General features: G+C 42.9%; 1 protein-coding gene across 1 annotated transcript; it reads left to right on the top strand.

The window, feature by feature from the left end:
* Positions 1-3102: 3102 nt before the first annotated feature.
* Positions 3103-5007, top strand: LOC112223176 (caveolin-2). Its single transcript, XM_024386207.2, has 3 exons — positions 3103-3494; positions 3917-4104; positions 4245-5007. Exons 1-3 carry the CDS (start codon positions 3255-3257, stop codon positions 4393-4395), a joined length of 579 nt encoding a protein of 192 aa, XP_024241975.1. The 5' UTR covers positions 3103-3254; the 3' UTR covers positions 4396-5007.
* The last annotated feature ends 10093 nt before the right edge of the window (positions 5008-15100 follow it).

Below are 15100 nucleotides of genomic sequence, written 5' to 3' on the forward strand. Positions count from 1 at the left end.
TGGTGCAGACGGCCCAGCGATTCACTGGGGGTGAGCCAGATGGTGTCTGACTCCAGCCAACCGAGACATGGGCTGTTCTCCATGCTCCCATACGACATAAGACTCAGACAAACAGAATACTAAATAGCTTCTTTACCCTGGCTAACAACTACTGCTCTCTCTCTCCCACAGATTATGCACACTGACTCTATGCCCATCCACAGGTCTCTGCCCACTCAGACACAACCTACACTGCTGCTAAAATTATTATTGATTACATTTATTACTCCATTATGTTGCTGTCCATTGGTTATTGAGTGCCATTATCATTAGTATTTACCTATTTATCCTACTAATAGTCACTATTATGCCTGTTTACGTGCATTTATTCCCATTACCATAAGTATTTATTTATTCATGCTACCAGTCACTCTTCAGCTCTGTTTACATGTATGTCCTACTACCAGTCACTTTTTATGTATAAACCCATCTCAACCACTCCAGTATCCATGCACATTGAATAAGGTACTGGCACTGACCTGTATATACTTGCATTCTCCTATTCTTTGACTCTCATCGTAGTTCTTGTGTGGTTTTTATTCATACTTAATTTTTTTACTTGTTGAATCTAGGGGTCATTTTTTTATTTTTGGAAAAATAACGTTCCCAACGTAAATGGGCTATTTTTCAGGACCAGAAAATACAATATGCATATAATTGACAGCTTATGAAAGAAAACACAAAAGTTTCCAAAACTGTAAAGATATTGTCTGTGAGTATAACAGAACTGATATTGCAGGCAGAAGAATGAGAAAAATCCAACCAGGAACGCAGCGGTTTCTAAATAAGAGTCCCTTCCTATGATTCCCTATTGAGCAGTGAATGGGATATCAATGAGATTAATTTTTCTATGGCTTCCTTAATGTGTCTAGTATCACAAGACATAGTTTCAGGCTTTTATTTAGAAAAATGACCGTGTACAATACATTGCGTCAGTGTCCACCTGATGGCTCTTTGTGTATTTCTCGCGCAAAAGACAGAGGTAGCCATTTTTCCACCCGGTCTTACTGAAAAAAGCTTTGTCTCGGTTGATATATTATCAATAGATATTTGAAAAACACCTTGAGGATTGATTATAAACAACGTTTGCCATGTTTCTGTTGATATTATGGACCTAATTTGGAATATTTTCCGGACAGGTTGTTTTCTCAGCCAAACGTGAAGAACTAACGGAGCTATTTTTGGCTACAAAAATAAATTTTCGATAAACTTACACAAATGCTTGTCTTGCTTTGGCTGTAAAGCATATTTTCAAAACCTGAGATGACAGGGTGATTAACAAAAGGCTAAGCTGTGTTTGAATATATTTCACTTATGATTTCATGAATATGAATATTTTCGAGTAAGAATTTTTGTCCTTTGTGTTATGCTACTTAGTGTCAGTTGATGACAATTCTCCCGGATCCGGGATGGGTAGATCCAAGAGGTTTTAAATAATATTTTCTATTATTATCCATGTTATTATTATTATCAGGGTATTGTTAGGAAAGAGCTCTCATGGTAAGAATTTCACTGTACTGTTTTAAACCTGTTGTATCCTGTGCACGTGACAAATATACTTTGAAACTTTGAGAATATGTCTCCACAATGAACACACATTTGGTTATCGGTTGGGTAACGATTTACTTTTGGCTATCCACAACGCATTTAATACACATCTATAAGCGTTTCATGAATGTGTTATAGCAGGTCCCAACCACATTAACACATTAAATGTCGATGTTTGAATTCTATGCAGTCAATTTAATGTCATTTATATTTTCCCATTTATAAAGCATTTTCCAGATGTAGTAAATAAAACAATTGCTGAGCACATCCCCGAAAAATCTAACTTATTGACATTTTTCTGTTTGAATTTTCTTAAATAGATTTAACAAATGTTAATATTCAATGCATTCAAATTCAATTCCCAGTTTCAGACTCATAGCTGGTAAGAAATGTTTTGGTGAGAAAAAATAAGAATCATGTATACATTTACATCAATAGATAGGTAGAGACTTCAACATTCTCTTCATTTGTACATTATATAATTCCAAAAAGACATAAAATGAAGGCATGGCACGTTGCACAAGCCCTGCACTTTTAAAATGGCTGTGTTCCAATGGGAATTTTATGATGTGTAGAGCACCACAATCAGGTAAAAGATCTGATTCCTCTTGGTACAGGGGACATATTTGGGGACATTTTATTTCCAACCTAGACTTTCAAATCTCTTATTCCCCAACATGAAGAAAATTGTGACCCCAACCCTGAGAGACCAGAAGGTCATTGTTGGGCTGCAGCCTTTACACACTTTAGTTGACCCTTTTCTTCTTGGAGTATGGGCAATATTCATTTGGAACAAAACCGGGAGCAAACGGGACAAAACAGGGAGAGACTACTTGAACTTGTCAATTAAGAATGCTAGTTTTCATTTTCCGTTGCAAAGCGTTATGCTACGTGTGCAATATTGAGTACGACCCTGAACTGGTTTACAATACCTTCCTGTGGGAACCGAGCCAGGTAAAGTTACCACTTCTAATAAGTCACAGAGTGCAGGGCGGGCTAATCACCACTTAGGTTACGCGTTCTTGTGATATCGTTGGCTATCTAAGTGTGTTTGTGAGATCCTGTTGCCATATCACTATGATATTCATATCACAATTTTGGCTCACTCTACAAAGCTTTGGGTGCTAATTGTTTCTTCTTTCTCCTTTCCATATCAAGTGGAAAGTGACTTTTTTTTCTTCTGTTCATACATTTTTGCAAGTCAAAACCAGGACCCTATTGAGTTGTCATTGTCCTCTGTAATGTAAAGTCTATTGGATCAGATGAGTCGATCCGTCTATAATCATAGAAGCAGGCAGAACATAGTTTCCTCTCTAGGTATTTATATCCTGCAGCAGTGAGGGTCTCTCCCCTCTCCCTGGGCCTGAGCCTGGGTATGGGGAAGTGATCCACACACCAGAGCCCCTTTGAAAATTCCAGCCAGCCCAGTCTCACTTTCCCAATATAACCCACTTGCTGCTGACCACGCCCGTGTAAACAGCCTGGTTGGTCACCCTCTGCCTTAGAGTGTCACAGTTTGACAGTGTGTGTGAGTGTGTAGGTATTTTTGTGGGTGGAGCGAGTCTATTTCTGGCCCTGGGCTTGTGAGTCCTGTTGCTCTCTCGTGTTTGAATACTTTTTTTCTTCAGTTCAAATCAATTCGAAAAACGTTTTGTTTGTTATTTTGAATGGGCACCATGATGAGGGAAACAGATCCAGTGGTGACAGAGATTGACCTAGGAGACTCTGATGATGAAGACCTTGCCGAAGACCTGGATGAGGACCGTGAGGAGCCTCAGCTGCTATGGAAGGCTGAACTGGGGGATGGAATGGATGAAGAGGAGGCTGTGTCCCCATTAGTTGACGTTAGTGACACCAAGCCCCTGCTGAAAGAAAGAGACCCGAGAGGAGTCAACGACTGTCTGAAGGTATTTCACACAACCATGCATCAATGCATCAACGCAGGCGCTAACTGCTAACAAGACCGCATTTGTTGTGTTAATTTGCATGACTTCATGAATGAGTTCTTTGTGATTTCTGGATTGTCATCTGAAAGGAGTAATGCTGTCACAATAGTAATATTAGGTGATGTGGGGTCAAGCATATAATCTGTCTTAACCCAATTAGTCAAACCTAATTACTAAAACTAGCAAACAGATCTGAAACATGTTATAGTTCTACACTAATACAGTCTGTGGTTTGTCACAGTTGGTTTTCTATGCTTGTACTGCCCTCTTGTGGGCATGTTATTGACTGCACTTATCCATATTTCTTTGAGTGGCGGAAATGTGCAGTAGTTTGAAAGGAAACTGTGGGAACGTCCACCCTGAGACTATGACTCTGCCTTTAGGTGACCTTTGAGGATGTGATAGCGGAGCCGGTGTCAGTGCGTAGCGGAGACAGAGTGTGGATCTGGAGTAATGCCCTGTTCGAGGTCACCAGGGTCTGGATCTACCGGATAGTAACTGTCTTGCTGGCCGTCCCTATATCCATCATCACTGCACTGCTCTTCGCCATCCTCAGCTTCCTACACATATGGTAGGTATATAATATAAGTTCAAGGCCCACTGATAGTATATGAACCATAAATGTTGAAACGTTGAAATTCTCTCTTCTCTTTTCTTCTCGTCTTCTCTTTTCTTCTGTTCCTCCATGTATTCTCTATCTAACCGTGATAGGTTCTTCAGCCCATGCGTCCATTACATCCTTATTATCACATACTGGCTGCAGAGCCTATGGAGCATCGTACTGGACATTGGTGTCCGCCCATTCCTCACTAGTGCTGCAAGGTGCCACAGTGGAATCAGGCTTCGCCTGACACAGGAATGAAGGAATGATAGAACTTCACACAGGGATAATGGGGAAAAACAGGATTGGGAATATGGGATTGTTTATAACATTACCCTACTATGGAATGCCCTCTGGGGAGACTGTCAGTGCTGGACTAAGCTTTGTAGGATGCTCTAGGATCCGACCAGGGGCACAACTACAGGCCTTTTGGTGGATCATGGAACCTTACAGCTGAACTGAGATCAGTGTGATTGATCAAGACTGAAGAAAAGTGTTTATCAAGCTCCAACAAGAAGATTGGTTACCTATTTGAGAAGTTGTCACACGTGAAGGTGAAAAGGAGAATGTGTAAAGGATGCACAATCATTTAGGGTCAAATTTGTATCTAGTATAAACTGGAAGTGTGCTTTGAAGTGTACTTTTTCCGCATTATGTGATAGCGTTTAGATGATTCACTTGTTTGATGACCACATTTAATATAATTCAGATACGGAACTGGAATAATGTGTTGTCTTTATCAAATCTGACCACGCAGTTCAAAATGTGCCTCTGCTATTTTTGTTGTATTGCAGAAAATGTCAAGTTTGTCTTCATCTATTCTGATAAAAATGAAATATATCTTAAATAAAGTGTCATAGATTATGATCAACATATCAATATCAGACCTGTTTTCTTACAAAAAATAAATCCATTGAAAGATCTCTCTTCTTCAAAGAGACACACCCTTTTCTGAATATCAATGTTGTACTGAGTACAGAAACTAGATTCAAATAGATGGGTAAAAGAGGCTCTTGTTCATGAATGGTGGTTCAATCCAAATCTTGAATTTATTCATTCACACCCAATCTGCTTGCAGGTGACCTCATTATGTATGATTCACCTTTCTCATGCTAACATCCAGTAGGATGAACTCCTTGGCCCTCCCTTTATCTTCACTTCACAGCTCAGGGTCTGGACGCATCTCTCTTCATCCTGGAAAGACATCTGCCTTCACCAAAATAGTACATGGGCAGATCAATGAATTCAACAATAGCACAGGCAAACTCACTGTATTTGAAGTGAACCATGTTTCACAAATTCATAATTTTTAGTTGTATTTGTATTTATTACGGATCTCCGTTAGCTGCTACCAAGGTAGCTACTCTTCCTGGGGTCTGGCAAAATTAAGGCAGTTATGCAATTCTAAAAACATTACAATACATTCATAACAGATTTCACAACACACTAAGTGTGTACCCTCAGGCCCCTACTCCACTACCACATATCTACAACACAAAATCCATGTGTACGTGTGTGTATAGTGCATATGTTATCATGTGTGTCAATGCATGTGTCTGTGCCTATGTTTGTTTTGCTTCTCAATCGGCGATGTTCCACAAGGTGTATTTTAATCTGTTTTTTAAATCTGATTCTACTGCCTGCATCAGTTACCTGATGTGGAATAGAGTTCCATGAGGTCATCACTCTATGTAGTACTCTGCGCCTCCCATGGTCTGTTCTGGACTTGGAAGAGACCTCTGGTGGCATGTCTTGTGGGGTATGCATGGGTGTCTGAGCTGTGTGCTAGTAATTTAAACAGACAGCTCAGTGCTTTCAACATGTCAATACCTCTCACAAATACAAGTAGTGATGAAGTCAATCTCTCCTGCACTTTGAGCCAGGAGAGATTGACATGCATATTATTAATGTTTGCTCTCTGTGTACATCCAAGGGCCAGCCGTGCTAACCTGTTCTGAGCCAATTGCAATTTTCCTACGTCCCTCTTTGTGGCACCTGACCACACAACTGAACAGTAGTCCAGGTGTGACAAAACTAGAGCCTGTAGGACCTGCCTTGTTGTAGTGCTGTTAAGAAGGTAGAGCAGCGCTTTATTATGGACAGACTTCTCCCCAACTTAGCTACTGTTGTATCAATATGTTTTGACCATCACAGTTTACAATCCAGGGTAACTCCAAGTAGTTTAGTCACCTGAACTTGCTCAATTTCCACATTATTTATTACAATATTTAGTTGAGGTTTAAGGTTTAGTGAATGATTTGTCCCAAATACAATGCTTTTAGTTTTTGAAATATTTAGGACTAACTTATTCCTTGCCACCCAATCTGAAACTAACTGCAGCTCTTTGTTAAGTGTTGCAGTCATTTCAGTCGTTGTAGTAGCTGACGTGTATAGTGTTGAGTCATCCGCATACATAGACACACTGGCTTTACTCAAAGCCAGTGGCATGTCATTAGTAAAGTTAGAAAAAAGTAAGACAGCTGCACTGGGGAATTCCTGTTTCTATTATGTTGGAGAGTCTTTCATTAAAGAACACCCTCTGTGTTCTGTTAGACAGGTAACTCTTTATACACAATATAGCAGGTGGTGTAAAGCCGTAACACATACATTTTTCCAGCAGCAGTCTATGATCAATAATGTCAAAGGCTGCACTGAAGTCTAAAACAAACAGCCCCCATAATCTTTTTAGAATCAATTTCTCTCAGCTAATCATCTGCCATTGGTATAAATGCTGTGTATGAATATCCATCCCTATAAGTGTACTGAAGTCTTTTGTCAATTTGTTTACTGTAAAATAGATATGTAACTGGTCAAACTACATTTTTTTCCAAAACTTTACTAAGGGTTGGTAACAGGCTGATTGGTCGTGCTATTCTTAGGTAGTGGAATGACTTTTGCTTCCCTCCAGGCCTTAGGGCACACCATTTCTAGCAGACCTAAATTTAAGATATTTCAAATAGGAGTGGCAATATTGTCTGCTATTTTCCTCAGTAATTTTCCATCCAAGTTGTCAGACCCCGGTGGCTTGTCATTATGGATAGACAACAATCATTTTTTCAACTCTTCCACACTCACTTTACAGAATTCAACATTACAATACTTGTCTTTCATAATTTGGTCAGATATACTTGGATGTGTAGTGTCAGTGTTTGTTGCTGGCATGTCATGCCTAAGTTTGCTAATCTTGACAGTTGAAAAATGATTAAAGTAGTTGGCAAAATCAGTCAGTTTTATGATGAATGAGCCATCTGATTCAATGAATGTGTCACGCCCTGACCTTAAAGATCCTTTATTCACTATTTTGGTTAGGTCGGGGTGTGACTCGGGTGGGCATTCTAGTTGCTTTATTTCTAGGTTGGCTTGGTATGGTTCCCAATCAGAGGCAGCTGTCTATCGTTGTCTCTGATTGGGGATCATATTTAGGCAGCTTTTTCCCACCTGTTTGTTGTGGGATCTTGTTTGTTTATAGTTGCCTTGAGCACTGCACTGCACTGCACTGCCCGTTCGTTTCTTTCTTTTTTATTATTTTCTTTGCCGGTTCACGTTAACTTCTTTGGGGGAGGGGGCAGTATTTTCATGAAAAGCATGCCCAGAGTAAAGTGCCTGCTACTCAGGCCCAGATGCTAGGATATGCATGTTATTAGTAGATTTGGATAGAAAACACTCTGAATGTTCTACAACTGTTTGAATGATGTCTGTGAGTATAACAGAACTCATATGACAGGCAAAAACCATGTGGCCATGTGCTCAGTCAGGCGTGCGCCGGTGAGAGTTAGCTCCGTTCCTTTTCATTTCTACAGACAAAGGAATTCTCATGTTGAAACATTATTGAAGTTTATGATAAAAACATCCTAAAGATTTATTATATACATCGTTTGACATGTTTCTACGAACTGTAATATAACTTTTTTGACTTTGTCTGGACCTAGTGCCTGCGCATTTGGATTACTGTACTAAATGCGTGAACAAAAAGAAGGTATTTGAACATAAATTATGGACTTTATCGAGCAAACCTAACATTTATTGTGGAACTGGGATTCCTGGGAGTGCATTCTGATGAAGATCATCAAAGGTAAGTGAATATTTATAATGCTATTTTTGACTTTTGTTGACTCCATAACATGGCAGGTATCTGTTTTGCTTGTTTTGGTCTCTGAGCGCTGTACTCGGATTACTCCATGGTGTGCTTTTTCCGTAAAGCTTTTTTGAAATCAGACACAAAAGGTTGCATTAAGGAGAAGTATGTCTTCAATCCCATGCATAACAGTTGTATTTTCATCAACATTTAGGATGAGTATTTCTGTAAATTGACGTAGCTCTCTGCACTTTCACCGGATGTTTTGGAGGCAAAACATAACAACGTGCCAATGTAAACAGAGATTGTTGGATATAAATATGAACTTTATCAAACAAAACATACATGTATTGTGTAACATGAAGTCCTATGAGTGCCATCTGATGAAGATCATCAAAGGTTAGTGATTCATTTTATCTCTATTTCTGCTTCTTGTGACTCCTCTCTTTAGCTAGAAAAATGGCTGTGTTTTTGTGACTAGGTACTGACCTAACATAATCGCAAGGTGTGCTTTTGTCGTAAAGCCTTTTTGAAATCGGACACTGTGGTGTGATTAACAAGAAGTGTATCTTTAAAATGGTGTATAATACATGTATGTTTGAGGAATTTTATTTATGAGATTTCTGTTTGAATTTGGCGCTCTGCACTTTCACTGGATGTTGGTCAGGTGGGACGTTAGCGTCCCACGTACCCTAGAGAGGTTAAATAAAGATGATGAACCCAAACCACGCTGCAGTTTGGTCCGATTCTTACATCAACGATCGTGTCAGAAGATCCCACCACCCACGGACCAAGCAGCGTGCCCAGGAGGAGCAGGGATCCTGGGCCTGGGAGGAAAGCCAGGAGTGGAGGACATCCTGGACTTGGGATGAAATAATGGCAGGAGACAAAAGCCTGCCATGGAAGCAGGCGGAAGCAGCAAAGGAGGGACAGCGGCGACACCAGGGTTCGCGGCCATGACGTAGGCCCAAGAAGCAGCCTCAAAACAATTTTCGGGGGGCACACGGGATGGTCGGGGCACAAGGGGTGGTCGGCGACGCTGAATTAGAGACCATGGAGGAAGCGTTGGATAGATTGAGGGAGGGTGAACAGAGGGGCGAGATAGAGACCTTCGAGGAGTGGTTGGAGAAATGTGAAGAGAGTGAAGCGGAAGAGCTGTTGGTTTGGCTGGAGAGGCAAGACAGTCGCCCTGAGGAGTGTGTTAGCCGTCCGACGCCTCCTGTGCCAGCTCTCCGCACTCGCTTTGAGGAGAGTGTCATCGTTGCGGTACAATGTGTGCCGGTTCTCCGCACCGTGTCTCCAGTGCGCCTCCACAGCCCGGTACATCCTGTGCCAGCTCCCTGCACTTGCCGTGTGATGGTTGTCATCTGTCCAGGACACGTTGTGCCAGCTTTACGCTCCAGACCTCCAGTGCGCCTCCACGGCCCATCCCTCTCAACCATACAATTTTTCAATTCTTCATCAATCCACGGGGATTTAACAGTTTGTACAGTCATTTTCTTAATGGGTGCATGCTTATTAGTAAGGATAAGCAATTTCATATGTGTCAAGTGCAACGTCTGTTTGCTCCTCATTACACACCATGGACCAACAAATATTCTTTACATCAACAACATAGGAATCACTACAAAACTTATTGTATGACCTTTTATACACTAAATTAGGCCCAGCCTTTGGAACTTTGGTTTTCCTAAATATAGCTACTATATTGTGATCATTGCTTTCAAGAACATTTCTGCAGCATTAGTAAAGATGTGATCAATACATGTTGATTCCATTCCTGTCCTGTTTGTAACTACCCTGGTAGGTTGACTGATAACCTGGCACTGGTTACAGTTGTAATTTTTTTCTTGAGTGGGCAGCTTGATTAAAGCCAGTCAATATATAAATCACCCAGAAAATATACCTCTCTGTTGATATCACATACGTTATCAAGCATTTCACACATGTTATCCAGATAGCACTTGGTGGTCTATAGCAGCCTACCACAAGAATGGGCTTTAGTTGAGGCAGATGAACCTGTAGCCATATTACTTCAGCAGTATTGAACACATGATCCTCTTTAATCTTCACAGGAATGTGGTTCTGAATATAAACAGCAACACCTCCACCACTGGCATGTCTGTATTTTCTGTAAATGTTATAACGTTGTATTGCTACTACTTTCATCAAAGGTATTGTCTATGGGGGTCTCACAGATAGTCAGAATATGAATCTCATCTGTTACTAGCAAGTTATTAATTTCATGAACCTTGTTTCTGAAACTTCATATGATTACAACATAATGGTAGTGATTAACTGATCTGGGCTTGGGTCATTGTCTCAACGCAGCCTTATAAGGCTGTGAAAGGATCCAGGGACCCAAATTATTTGGGTGGATCCCATCCTCATAAAACTTGTTTTGTTTCCAAAAGGTATCGAAATTGTCAACAAAAGTTACACCCATTGAGCTGCAATAATCACGTAGGCAGTGAAGAAAGAGATTCCTTCTAAAACATACAAAGCCACGATTCAGAGAGGGCACAGGGCCAGATATGATGGGTATTTTATTAGTGTCTAGCAGAGAGTCAATCAGTTCTTTGAAATTCAGTTTTTCAGCTGTTGAGAGTTGCCATTCATAATGTCATTAAAACTCACTACGATAGAATCAATGTCCATGTCTTGGTGTAGTACATTTGGAAACAGCATAGTAATGTCATTTACTTGAGTTCTGGGAGAGGACATTGTTTTTGCACCAGGAACAGTCACATTTCTTACCATAGATCTGCCCAAAATCAGAGCTGGAGAGAAGGACAAGGAAATCCACTCCCACGTTTCACAGGATGGTGCAGGCCTCAGACAGATGGAGAAACCCGCTCGATCCAGAGCAGGGACGGAAGGTTGCCGACATCGACATCAAATTGGTGGAGAAGGAGTAGGAGTAGGCACAACTGCCACAGACACAGGTACCCCACAGCAACGAAGGTGCAAGCTCCAGGGCGGCAAAACTATTAGTTGTTTGTATCCGCTCCAGGACTCTCGTTTGGAGTCTAGACTGCTTTGCGTGAGGCCGCTGTCTTCGGCTTCCACAGCTCTTGACATGCGACCATCGTTGATCGCCAGGCTCCTCTTGCTGTGCTCCTTCGACTCCGCTATCAGATGGAGGAGGAGAGGCAGGAGATGGCTCCCCTGGCGAACCAACTCCGGGCAACACCGGCCAGTCAGATAACGACAAACGACAAGACAGCGATGCGTCCAACATGCGTGAAAGGCATCGAGCTGCTGGTGTAGAAAAGGTAAACATTCCACTCTGCGTTTTCAAATATTTCTTACGTAGGCTGTCTACCTGCGTGATCAAGGAAGCCACCTCAAGCCTATAATCCTCGGCAAGCAATCAATTGGAACTCTGAGTGATCCAGTTTGTTCCCGAAACAAAGCATAGTAGATACAGCTCCTACAGTGCTGGAACCGTTCATTTACTTTTCCATTGGATAACTCATATGGGACTAACTTCGTGAGCATGATGGCTAATGTTAGCAGCTTGCCAAGGTTAGTGGCTCTTTCAAGCAGACTTTAACTTAACAACTAAGCGCGATTCCCGGACAAGCAATAGCAGTCTTTTTTATTATTTTTATTTCACCTTTATTTAACCAGGTAGGCCAGTTGAGAACAAGTTCTCATTTACAAGTGCGACCTGGCCAAGATAAAGCAAACCAATGCAACAAAAACAACAACACAAAGGTACTCATGAACAAACGTACAGTCAATAACACAATAGAAAAATCTATGTACAGTGTGTGCAAATGTAGAAGAGTAGGCCATAAAGGCAAAATAATTACAATGTAGCATTAACAATGGAATGATAGATGTGCAGAGGATTATGTGGAAGTAGAGATACTGGGGTGCAAAAGATCAAGAGGGTAAGTAACAATATGGGAATGAGGTAGTTGGGTGTGCTATTTACAGATGGGCTGTGTACAGGTACAGTAATCGGTAAGCTGCTCTGACAGCTGATGCTTAAAGTTAGAGAGGGAGATATAAGACTCCAGCTTCAGTGATTTTTGCAATTCGCTCCAGTCATTGGCAGCAGAGAACTGGAAGGAAAGGTGGCAAAAGGTAGTGTTGGCTTTGGGGATGACCAGTGAAATATACCCGCTGGAGCGCGTGCTACGGGAGGTACTGCTATGGTGACCAGTGAGCTGAGATAAGGTGGGACTTTACCTAGCAAAGACTTATAGATGACCTGGGGCCAGTGGGTTTGGCAACGAATATGTAGTGAGGGCCAGCCAACAAGAGCATACAGGTCGCAGTGGTGGGTAGTATATGGGGCTTTGGTGGCAAAACGGATGGCACTGTGTTAGACTACATCCAGTTTCCTGAGTAGAGTGTTGGAGGCTATTTTGTAAACAACATCGCCGAAGTCAAGGATTGGTAGGATAGTCAGTTTTACGAGGGTATGTTTGGCAGCATGAGTGGAGGAGGCTTTGTTGTGAGATGCTTAATGTGAGTCTGGAAGGAGAGTCTACAGTCTAACCAGACACCTAGGTATTTGTAGTTGTCCACATATTCTAAGTCAGAACCATCCAGAGTAGTGATGCTAGGCGGGTGGGAAGGTGCGGGCAGCAATAGGTTGGAGAGCATGCACTTAGTTTTACTCGCATTTTAAAGCAGTTCGGGGCAACGGAAGGAGTGTTGTATGGCATTCAAATTAGTTTGGAGGTTTGTTAGCACAGTGTCCAAAGAAGGGCCAGATGTATACAGAATGGTGTCGTCCAAGTAGGTGTGGATCAGAGAATCAACAGCAGCAAGAGCGACTTCATTGATATATACAGAGAAAAGAGTCGGCCCGAGAATTGAACCCTTTGGCACCTCCATAGAGACTGCCAGAGGTCCGGACAAAAAGCCCTCCGATTGACACACTGAACTCTATCTGTGAAGTAGTTGGTGAACCAGGCGAGGCAGTCATTTGAGAAGCCAAGGCTGTTGAGTCTGCCGATAGGAATGTGGTGATTGACAGAGTAGAAAGCCTTGGCCAGGTCGATGAAGACGACTGCACAGTACTGTCTTTTATCGATGGCGATTATCATATCGTTTAGGACCTCGAGCGTGGCTGAGATGCACTCATTACCAGCTCGGAAACCAGATTGCATAGTGGAGAAGGTACGGTGGGATTCAACATTTTCTGTGATTTGTTTGTTAACTTGGCTTTCGAAGATTTTAGAAAGGCAGGGCAGGATGGATATAGTTCTATAACGGTTTGGGTCTAGAATGTCTCCCCCTTTGAAGAGGGAGATGACTGCGGCAGCTTTCGAATCTTAGGGGATCTCAGACCATTTCGAAGATTGAACAGACTAGTAATAGGGGTTGCAACAATTTCGGCGGATAATTATAGAAACACAGGGTCAAGATTGTCTAGCCCAGCTGATTTGTAGGGATCTTTCAGAATATCAGCTGTCTGGATTTGGCTGAAGGAGAAGCGGGGAGGAGGGGGGGACCTGGGCAAGTTGCAGGAGGGGGTGCTGAGATGTTGGCCAGGGTAGGGATAGCCAGGTGGAAAGCATGGCCAGCCTTAGGAAAATGCTTATTGAAATGATCGATTATACTAGATTTATCGGTAGTGACAGTGTTTCAGACACAAGAGGTATGTGGCAGGGTCTACAGTCAATCACGGACTACAGGAAGAAACCCAGCCCAGTCACGGACCAGGATGTCTTGCTCCCAGGCAGACTAAATAACTTTTTTGCCCGCTTTGAGGACAATACAGTGCCACTGACACGGCCTGCAACGGAATCATGCGGTCTCTCCTTCACTGCAGCCGAAGTGAGTAAGACATTTAAACGTGTTAACCCTCGCAAGGCTGCAGGCCCAGACGGCATCCCCAGCCGCGCCCTCAGAGCATGCGCAGACCAGCTGGCCGGTGTGTTTACGGACATATTCAACCAATCCCTACACCAGTCTGCTGTTCCCACATGCTTCAAGAGGGCCACCATTGTTCCTGTTCCCAAGAAAGCTAAGGTAACTGAGCTAAACGACTACCGCCCCGTAGCACTCACATCCGTCATCATGAAGTGCTTTGAGAGACTAGTCAAGGACCATATCACCTCCACCCTACCTGACACCCTTGACCCACTCCAATTTGCTTACCGCCCAAATAGGTCCACAGACGATGCAATCTCAACCACACTGCACACTGCCCTAACCCATCTGGACAAGAGGAATACCTATGTGAGAATGCTGTTCATCGACTACAGCTCGGCATTCAACACCATAGTACCCTCCAAGCTCGTCATCAAGCTCGAGACCCTGGGTCTCGACCCCGCCCTGTGCAACTGGGTACTGGACTTCCTGACGGGCCGCCCCCAGGTGGTGAGGGTAGGCAACAACATCTCCTCCCCGCTGATCCTCAACACTGGGGCCCCACAAGGGTGCGTTCTGAGCCCCCTCCTGTACTCCCTGTTCACCCACGACTGCGTGGCCATGCACGCCTCCAACTCAATCATCAAGTTTGCGGACGACACAACAGTGGTAGGCTTGATTACCAACAACGACGAGACGGCCTACAGGGAGGAGGTGAGGGCCCTCGGAGTGTGGTGTCAGGAAAATAACCTCACACTCAACGTCAACAAAACTAAGGAGATGATTGTGGACTTCAGGAAACAGCAGAGGGAACACCCCCATCCACATCGATGGAACAGTAGTGGAGAGGGTAGCAAGTTTTAAGTTCCTCGGCATACACATCACAGACAAACTGAATTGGTCCACTCACACAGACAGCATCGTGAGGAAGGCGCAGCAGCGCCTCTTCAACCTCAGGAGGCTGAAGAAATTCGGCTTGTCACCAAAAGCACTCACAAACTTCTACAGATGCACAATCGAGAGCATCCTGGCGGGCTGTATCACCGCCTGGTATGG

The sequence above is a fragment of the Oncorhynchus tshawytscha genome, linkage group LG02 (assembly GCF_018296145.1).
Source record: "Oncorhynchus tshawytscha isolate Ot180627B linkage group LG02, Otsh_v2.0, whole genome shotgun sequence".
Lineage (NCBI taxonomy): Eukaryota > Metazoa > Chordata > Actinopteri > Salmoniformes > Salmonidae > Oncorhynchus > Oncorhynchus tshawytscha.